Source organism: Miscanthus floridulus, chromosome 8 (genome assembly GCF_019320115.1).
Source record: "Miscanthus floridulus cultivar M001 chromosome 8, ASM1932011v1, whole genome shotgun sequence".
Taxonomy (NCBI): Eukaryota; Viridiplantae; Streptophyta; class Magnoliopsida; order Poales; family Poaceae; genus Miscanthus; species Miscanthus floridulus.
This window is the reverse complement of record NC_089587.1, coordinates 31,041,865-31,051,763: the sequence shown is the minus strand read 5'-3', so window position 1 is coordinate 31,051,763 and position 9,899 is coordinate 31,041,865. Positions and strand designations below refer to the sequence as shown.

General features: G+C 48.8%; 1 protein-coding gene across 1 annotated transcript; it reads right to left on the bottom strand.

Moving 5' to 3' along the window:
- Positions 1 to 998: 998 nt before the first annotated feature.
- LOC136471472 (cysteine synthase-like) lies at positions 999 to 9,620 on the bottom strand. Its single transcript, XM_066469201.1, has 7 exons — positions 9,540 to 9,620; positions 9,274 to 9,401; positions 8,161 to 8,363; positions 7,941 to 8,069; positions 1,563 to 1,721; positions 1,228 to 1,421; positions 999 to 1,130 (listed from the first exon to the last, which is right to left on the bottom strand). Exons 1-7 carry the CDS (start codon positions 9,618 to 9,620, stop codon positions 999 to 1,001), a joined length of 1,026 nt encoding a protein of 341 aa, XP_066325298.1.
- Positions 9,621 to 9,899: the final 279 nt, after the last annotated feature.

The following is a 9,899-nucleotide window of genomic DNA, read 5'->3' as shown; positions in this document are numbered from 1 at the left end:
AACATACGCTTGCAATATGCATGTATATGCAACATCCAGATCTACTTTTGGCATCTAGATGCAAACACTTGCAACATACGTCTGATACATATGAAACATCTGAAACATACACTTGAAACATACGTGCATAGCCATTGCAACATTTGCAATATGCCGATCTACTTTTGCAATATCCCAATCTACTTTTACAATACTGATACAAAACACTTGCAATATACCTTTGAAACATCTGAAACACCTGAAACATATGTTTGCAACATGCACTTTCAACGCAACATCTCCTTGCTGCTTGGGAATGGAGGCTTGTCGGCGTGTGGAGTTCATCGGTGTAGAGAAGGCCGCGACAGGTCCGCTGGAGAAGACCGCGACGGATCTGGCGCGAGCTGTCACCACTCCGGTGGAGAAGGTCGTCCGCGCGCTGGAGAAGGCCACGGCGGAGATGGAGGAAGGCGGGCGGCCGCGCTCGGGTCCGATGGAGATGCAGTCCGGTGGGCACTCGAATGTCATGGAGAACACTGAGGCAGCGCGGTGGAGTGCGGCCACGGCGCTGTGGAATGGAAGTGTCCAAGTGTTGGAAGTTTTCTTGAGAACGGAAGCGTTTGAGTGTTAAAGAAGATACGACTATTAGGCCATAGGGCTGGTGTCGCGGCCCGCGAACGGGAGCGTCCAGACGATTGGACGCCTTTAGCACAGCATTTCCGTTAAAAAATGCGGGAAAGCAACAATATCATTCTGAATCTATGTAATGAAAAACTATAACATGTTGACGACTTGATGAATGATAAATTGACCAGCCAGAGTCCATGCTTCTGCAATGGAACTAATCACAACATTTATTTGCTTTCTTGATAAAAAGGGAAAAGATACATTGCCTGGTTTTATTTAACATTCAAAGGCACTCCTTACAACTACAATAAAATGAAATCCTGCAAGGTAGACCGTAGGATAGCATTGCACTACAATAAAATGCTACTATTGCCTGAAACTGAACATTTAATTTAGAAGGCCATGTTGATGTTGACGCATTCCTCCTTCACCTGAGCAAAGAGTTCTGAGTTCAAGTACCTCTCCCCACCACTGGAAAACATAGTCACAACCATCTTTCCCTTGTTCTCCTCTCTTGCCGCAACCTGCAAGGTAGTACGTAATCATATGACCATGGAACAATAAGTAATAGATGACTGTAAAATTTGCAGAAAAAGTAAGAGTAAATACTAAAGAGCGTGCCTTTAAGCAAGCAGCTGCATTTGCCCCTGAAGATATGCCAACGAGCAATCCTTCTTCGCGTGCCAATCTTCTTGCCATGTCCATGGCTTCTTCAGAAGTTATTGTTATGATTTCATCTATTTGTGATGTGTCTAGTATTTCTGGGATAAAACCAGGCCCTATCCCTTGTATTTGATGATACGCTGGCTCACCACCTGCAGGTCAAATAATACACAAACATAAAGATCCCGCGCACTAAGCATGGCAAACTATGAAGAACATATATCGGTGGAATGTTGACATACATAGTGGTCACATGTTATTTTTTGAAAACATATAGTGGTCACATGTCTTACCTGAAATTACTGCACTTTCAGCTGGTTCAACGCAGATTAGCTTTACAGATGGATTCATCATCTTCAGATACCTCCCAGTGCCTGTCAATGTGCCTCCTGAACCTGTTGCAGCAACAAATATGTCCACTTTGCCTTTTGTGTCGTTCCATATCTCAGGTCCTATAAACAAATTTTAGGATAGAAAAGAAGTCTCAGGAATAGAGTGATAATTTACTGACGTTCACTCCTAGTCAAAAGTTGGTGCTTTTGTGGATTATGATGCTACAGGATTAGCAATAGATAAACATAAGGATTCGAAAGGGCTTCCTTTAGCATCTCTAGCACCACTAAAATTTAAGGTTTTAATGTGGTACCAACGAAGAGAGTTATTTGGACAAAAGACAAGCACAACGGTCAAGGAAGCAGGATATGCTACTTTTGTCACAAAAAATGAGACAATCAGACACTTGTTCTTTGAATGTCGAGTTGCCTAACTGATTTGTAGGATGAGTCAAATGGCTTTGGGACTAACAAAACCTTCTAGCATATTACATTGTTGATCCCCGGCTGCCCTGCACAGGTAAGCAACTAGCTTACCAGCATACACACTCACTCACTATAGCTAAAGGTAGAAGAAGAGATTGGAAACAGCGCACACACACTCAGCACAAGCACCGGCGTGGCCGAAGCCCTACCCTTTGGTTTGTGACAACTGAACTAAGTATTCCATTACCCTTTGGATAGAATATATACAACTATAGCTGTACCTTTACCAGATACATAATTGTTGGCCAACTACCTACTCATGAGTACAAGAGTACACCAACTACCTACTCCTAAGGTACACCAACTACCTACTCCTAAGGTACAGAGTATACCAACTACTCCTAGCAGTACAAAGCTTACCTCAGCTCACTACCATGTCATGGCTAATGTAATAGCTACCAACTAATACTGCTACAGCTACAGTAACTGGTCGGCAGAGCCGATCAGTCCCCAACTCCCAACAGGGAGTGGTCGGCCAAGCCGACCAGTCTCCAACCAAGGAGAGACTGGGGAGCAGCAGATTATGTCTAACAATTTTTCCCCTAATCCTGTTGCTAGCCCGATGCCTTGACCCCATCCATGCCAATCATCCTCCTCAGCTCCATAAACCATAGGCGTCCGAGTGACTTGGTGAGGATGTCAGCGAGCTGTATGTCGGTCTCGACAAACTCGATGATGATCTGCCCTCCGTCGATGCAGTCCCGGAGGAAATGGAACTTAATATTGATGTGCTTGCTCCGGTCGTGGAGGACAGGGTTCTTGGTGAGGGCGATGGCGGGCTGGTTGTCCACCATCAGAGCTGATGGGTGAGCTTCCTCGCCGGTCAGCTCGCCCAGCAGCTGGCGCAGCCATACAGCCTGGCACGCCGTCATGGTCGCTATGACGTACTCCGCCTCACACGTCGATAGCACCACGATCTTTTGCTTCAGTGACTGCCAAGCAATGGGGGCTGCTCCAAAGAAGACGAGCACGCCGGAGGTGCTCCGTCGCCCATCAATGTCGCCCGCCATGTCCGCATCGCTGAAAACAATGAGCTTCGGCTCACCCTCCTTTGCCTTGGGGTGCCTCACTGAACACCGTGAGCCACAACCCTCCCTTGCCGCCACTCTTGGGCAAGATGATCGCTTGATCGAGCGTCCCCTTGACATAGCGCAGCAACCTTTTCACTGTCGACCAGTGATCTTCGCGCAGGTCCTCCATGAAACGGCTGACGTACCCAACCACAAACGCAATGTTCAGTCAGGTATGAGTGAGGTAGCGCAGCCCGCCGATGATACTTTGGTAGCGCATCGCGTCCACCTTTGCAGCAGTGATGTGCTTGCTCAGCTTCAGCCACTCCTCCATCGGAGTTGCGCACAACTTGCACTCCGCCATGTCATCGTGCTCCAGCAGCTTCTCCACGTAGGCGCGCTGACCTAGGGAGATGCTCTGCTTTCCCTACCTCACCTCGATGCTAAGGTAGTAGGAGAGCATGCCAAGATCGCTCATCTTGAAATGAGCCGCCATCTCACGCTTGAAACCGTCGATGTCCTCTACTCGCACTCCGGTGATGATTAAGTCATCCACGTACACGCCGACGATGAGCTCCTCCTTACCCTGTCACTACGTGTAGAGCACATGCTCTGTAGCACAGCGAGTGAACCCAAGCTTGCCTAAGGTGGCGTCAAGCTTGGTGTTCCACGCCGGAGGGGCCTGCCGTAGCCCATAGAGCGCCTTGCGTAGCTTGAGCACCATGTGATCAATGCCCTTGACGGTGAAGCCTGAAGCTTGCTTGACGAAGACCATCTACGCGAACTCACCATTGAGGAACATAGACTTGACATCGAGGTGGTGGACACGCCAATCATTCGCTGCTGCCATGGCCAACAGCAAGCGAACGGACTCCATTTGTGCCACCAAAGCAAAGACTTTCTCAAAGTCGATGCCCTCACACTGCACGAAGCCACGGGCGACGAGCTGAGCCTTGTACTTGACCATGGCGCCGCACTCGTCCCGCTTCACCTTGTAGACCCACTTTAAGCCGATCGGCCTACAGCCCACCGGTGGATCTACCAGCTCCCATGTGCCATTGTCGTCGATGGCCTTCATCTCTTCCAACATCGCCCATCGCCAATTGGTGTCTCATTTAGCCACTGCGAACGTTAGTGGCTCCTCGGCACTAACAAGGAGTAGCTCTGGTTCATCGAGCAATCGACTCGCTAGGCCTATGGCCCCTGCATTGCTGACGATGTTGTCCAGCCTACGAAATCGGACCTCCTCGCTGTCGTGGAAGGCATCCACAAACTCACTGATGTCGCTCAAGGGGAGGTGAACTCGATCGATGGTCCCCTATTTCTCTATTCTGCCGGAGTGGTCGGCAACGCTGCTAGACCGCTCGACACCACTACTAGAGTGGTCGGATCCACTGTTGGAGCAGTCGGCACCACTCTTGGAATGGTCGACTCCACTACTGGAGCGCTCTGCACTGCTGCTGAAGTGCTCGGCACCCCTTTGCAGTGCTCGATACCCCTCCTGGAGTGCTCGGCACTGCCCTAGGAGTGCTTAGCTCTATTGCTAGAGTGGTCGGAACCTCCTCTCCAGTGTCTCCACCACCATGGATGACCATGAGCTCGACGACGAAGGTGCTGGTGAAGCCACCAGCTTCCCCCATGCTTGGACTGTCCTAGTCCCAGGATGCCTTCTCATCAAACATCACATCCCTAGAGATCACCACCTTGCCTCTCTTAGGATCATAAAGCTGATAGGCCTTGCTGCCCTCCTCGTAGCCTAGGAGCACCATCGGCGTGCTCCTGTCTTCTAGCTTGTCGAGGTGAGGCTTGGTGTTCTTCACATGGCCGACGTAGCCAAATGTCCTGAGGAAGGACACATTCGGCTTGCGTCCATGCCAAGCCTCGAATGGAGTCTTGCCCTTCAGGGCCTTGGTGGGCGCACGGTTGAGGATAAACACCGTTGTGGTCACCGCCTCTCCCTAGTACTCCGCCTGCATCTTCTTAGCCTTCATCATGGATCGAGCCATGCCGACCACCGTCTGGTTCCGCCGCTCCACCACGCCATTCTACTATGGCGAGTATGGCATGGTGTGGTGTCGCACCATGCCCTGATCCGTGTGTCGTAGCTGAGATGTCCATACCTAGCATGCCATAGCCATGGCTCCTCTGTGCGCCATGTAGCCAAGTAGATGGGCTTCTCCACCTTGAGGTCGAGCAGGTATAGCCGATTCGGGGACCTCTTTACCTTGGCAAGAAGCCGCTGCTCTTAGTCCCTAATCCTGAGGATGCCATCCTTGATTAGTACCTCACTGCCGCGCTCATCCAGCTGGCCAATGCTGATGATGCTTGAACACAGCTGCGGGATGTAATATACATCTATTAGTGCATGGTGCTCGCCATTCTGACACCTAAAGATGATGGTGCTGCGCCCTCGGATCACCATCCTTGAGCCATCACCGAACTTCACCATGTCGGTCACGTCATCGTCGAGCTTGGAGAAGGCTATCTTGGAGCCCATCATGTGGTTGCTGGCACCGGAGTCTAGGTACCACCATTGCTCCTACTCACCGCCCACACGTCCAAGGTGGACTTGGGTGCGCAATTCATCAAGGTTGACAGCCTTCAGAGCCTTCCTAGGCCCTTCCACCGCCATCCCCTCTCCCTTCTCCTTGGTCTCAATGTCGTGCAGTACACAGAATGTCACCATCAGGAGAGTGGCCTCATCATCATTATCAGCCTACGCCAGATGAGCCTCAGCCTTCTTCTCCTCCTTGCAATTTAGGCACTCCTTTGCCTAATGGTCTATCTTCCCGCAGTGCTGGCAGGCATTGGGGTCGACCTTCTTCTTCTTCTTCTCTGAAGAAGCCTTGCCATGGTGCTTACCATCGCCACCATGGCTGGAGAAGGCTTCCTCGGACTTCTTCTCCTTCATCCGGGCAGCCCACTCCTCCTTTGTCAACGGCCGCTTGCCGCTGTCCGTCGTTGCTGTCGCTTGCTCTAGGCGCTCGTCCATCACCCGCAACCGACCCGTCACATCCTCAATGAGGTGGATAGATCCAGCATCGTCTCTATGGAGAGAGCGATCTAGATGTACTTTGTTGGTACGAAGTGGAGGTACTTGGAGACCGCCTCTTCTTCGTCGATGGTGACGCCGTGTCTCCTCAGCTTGCTGATGAGCATCTATAGGCGGAAGGAGAAGTCCTCCACCGATTCACCATCCTTGAACTTGAGGTTGGCGTACTCCTGCTTCAACAGCTAGGTCGTCGCCTTCTTTGTGTGGTTGGAACCAACGCGCATCGCCGTAATGGCCTCCCACGCCTCCTTAGCAGAGCTCTTTGCCCCCAGTGGCTCCCTGTACTCCGCTGGCACAGCAGCGATGATAGCCTCCAATGCTGACATGTCATCTTCTTTGTTGTCAGTGCCCTTATCAACAGCAGTCCAGAGCCGTCGGGCTCTGAGCTTGACCTTCATGGTCACCGCCCACTCGTCATAGTTGATATGAGTCAGTGTCGACCAACTGGTGCCGCTGACCTCCCACACCGTGCGCACAACAATCTCCTATCGTGGTTGGGCAGCCACAGCAGCGCCGCTACTGTCATCCACTCTCTCCAAACGTCAGCGGTTAGTCTGGCGACGATGTTTGTACGGCTCTGATACCACTTGTTGATCCCTGGCTACCCTGCACAGGTAAGCAACTAGCTTACCAGCACACACACACACTCACTATGGCTAGAGATAGAAGAAGAGATTAAGAACAGCGCACACACACACTCAGCACAAGCACCAACGTTGACCGAAGCCCTACCCTTTGATTTGTGGCAACTGAACTGAGTATTCCATTGCTATTTGGATAGAATATATACAACTCTAGCTATACCTTTACCAGGTATATAGTTGTTGGCCAACTACCTACTCCTAAGTATAAGAGTACACCAACTACCTACTCCTAAGGTACCGGGTACACCAACTACCTACTCCTAAGATACAGGGTACACCAACTATCTACTCCTAAGGTGCAGAGTGTACCAACTACTCCTAGTAGTACAAAGCTTACATCAGCCCACTACCATGTCGTGGCTGATGTAATAGCTACCAACTAATACTGCTACTGCTATAGGAACTCGGCAGAGCCGATCAATCCCCAACTCCCAACAGGGAGTGGTCGGCCGAGCCGACCAGTCTCCAACCAAGAAGAGACTGGGGAGCAGCAGATTATGTCTAACATACATATGTTCGGTAGCTGGTTAACGGGTTTAGCCAAAGATGTGAAACTACTAGTGTTGCAAGGTGCCACGACTATATGTTAGTCCATTTGGTTGGTTAAACATGAATGTTTTGGTTTTTGAAAAAAAACCTTTGTTGGTTATGGTTGTGGTTATCCATTGGCTCTGTACATAGGTGGCTCCTTCGAAACCTAGTCTATGAATTGATAGCCACTAGAGTGAGTGTGGTCTTTTTTATTTTTTAGGCTGTGTGCTTCTTATTAGCCAGAGGCTGGGAGCCAAGTCTTCCATTATCAAGAAAACATAGTCCTTCGTAGACACTTTCAGGGAAATGTGTATTCTGTATTCATGTAAAAGTCAGCACGGCCTTGACTCCATGAAAGAGGTAGTTGTGCAGAATGCTTTATTCCAGAAGTTTGTAGCGCTTAGTTCATGTTTGCATGGAGCAACTCCAAGATGCAACTGACTATGGACAAAATACTGTAAGTGCTTAGTTCATGTTTTCATGGTGCAACTCTAGGATGCAATTGACTGTGGGACAAAATACTGTAAGTCTCTAAGAACTCCAGGAAGAATCATCTAACACATAGTTCCAACAATACTGCTACCACATCCAATTTACATTGAAGAGATCACGTTACCAGTCCATCTGAAGTGTGCATCGGGATTTGCAGGATTAGTGAACTGGTCTATAACATAAACATTTTCCATTTCGTTCTTAAGCTGTTCTACTCTATCAAGTAGCCCCTTGAATCCATTAATTGTAGCATCTGCAAGAGACGAGTAGGTTCCCATCAGACTATCAGAGAGACTTGCTCAATTGGTATAATGGACGATTGGACATTGTGTATAGCTACTTACCAACTAATATCACTTCAACGCCCATGTATCTCAACAAAATCTGCTTATCTATTGCAATTTTTGCTGGCATGACGGCAACGAATCTGTAGCCTTTCTGAGCCGCAACAAATGCCAGACCAATACCAAGATTACCACTCGTGAGTGCCACTAGTGTTGTTATGCCAGGTGAGATCAGGCTTTTCTCCTCCGCATCTTCAATCAATCTGCAAATTTAGAATTACGAAATTGTTACAATTTAACGCTTTGAGTTGTATCACAAACAGTTGTATGTTATTTCGAAGAAAAGAAATCTACATTAAAGAAGGAATCAAGCCCCCATCATCCGTGCTGGCCCCAAGCTCAGGAGGTCCAAGATGCCAAAGTCGGGGTTCAAGCTGAGGCGCAGCGAACGCCTCGCCAGGAAGCCCCGTGCGGCCAACTCCACGCTCCAGGCGCAGAACGTTCTTATGTAGAAGCTTGGTGTCGCTGTCGACACCAATGTTGTGGATGCCGAGGTCGTTGAAAAGTTTCGGGTGACCTTTGCTGCCCCTTTGTCGGCCTCCAAGCAGGAGGCACTGCAGGTGTTGTTTTCAGGCGAAATTGACCCGGTGGCCATGAACCTTGATTTGGCCCGGTTTAACGCCAAGGATATTTGGGCCTAGTGCTTAGCTGGTTTGTCGCAAAATACTGCTGTGTAATCACAACCGTGTTATTTCGGTCGCTGGTCTTGGTAATCAGTGGATTACCGTGGCCAGCTTAATTAAGGTGTAACAAATTCTGCTTCTGCTTAATGAAAAACGTGCCCGGGCACGATCGAGAAAAAAAAAGAAGGAATCAAGCCTCATGTGTGCCAGTTAAGTCATGTGCCATTACGGCCAGTCATTTCATATGATCAGCATCTTTCTGCTAATTGAACTATATTTAAATTAACAGCGCCCTTGCTCACAATGAAGAATTGAAGACTATATGTCGTATCAATGAGACAAATGCTAGAACTTAACCTTTTGATCACAGTTCACAAGAGTGCTATAGCGCACTGGCACTTCTATGCTAAGATAGCTTCACCATTTCGTATCTGAATTACTGCGTTAAGTGAACAATATGTTATGTCACCTCAAGAAGTAGAGCAGTCACCTGAGAGCACTTCGATCCTTGACAGAAGAAAGGGGCTGGTACGGCTCAATCTTCCCAATCAGCCGAGCATCTATGCCATCCTTCTTGGCAATATTTTTCAGTTCTATCAGCGGCGTCCAACCAATCAGCTGAAAGGCAGAGAGTTTACTCATAACTAATTGCAGGTTTGCAACAAGCATCAACAAAAATTTAGCAGACTGCACAACACTTTCATGTATTTCTCGGAAGAAATGATGCGACACAAAGAAAGGGAATACAACAGCCACCTGTGTGATGTTCGATGCAATGCACTCCCCCTGCGAGGAGAGCAACGACGGTATCCCTTTCCTTCCTTCCTGCACATCCATGTGTGTGCTGCTTAATTTACAAATTACAACAACGCCAACAAGAACTGGGAGCTTCAAATCTCTGGAACAAATCAATGGTAGGAGTGGAGGGGCTCCAATGCTGCTGTTTATTTATACATATCCCAGATAGGAGGCCAGGGCAGTATCCAAGAAGCTTCCCTTCAACCAATCTCGAAACTTTGTTGACATGTGATGCTTTTGGAATAAAATTAAAAACGCATGTTGACATACAAGACAATGTGTAGTACGTCATGAAAGGGGAATTGCGTCAGATATAGA

Excerpts from the sequence above, each read along its gene's own strand:
- LOC136471472 (XM_066469201.1), bottom strand. The coding sequence starts at position 9,620 with ATGGATGTGCAGGAAGGAAGGAAAGGGATACCGTCGTTGCTCTCCTCG. Across the intron at positions 9,402-9,539 it reads TTGCATCGAACATCACACAG|CTGATTGGTTGGACGCCGCT; the intron begins GTGGCTGTTGTA and ends TCTGCCTTTCAG. Across the intron at positions 1,722-7,940 it reads TGCACACTTCAGATGGACTG|GACCTGAGATATGGAACGAC; the intron begins GTAACGTGATCT and ends ATTTGTTTATAG.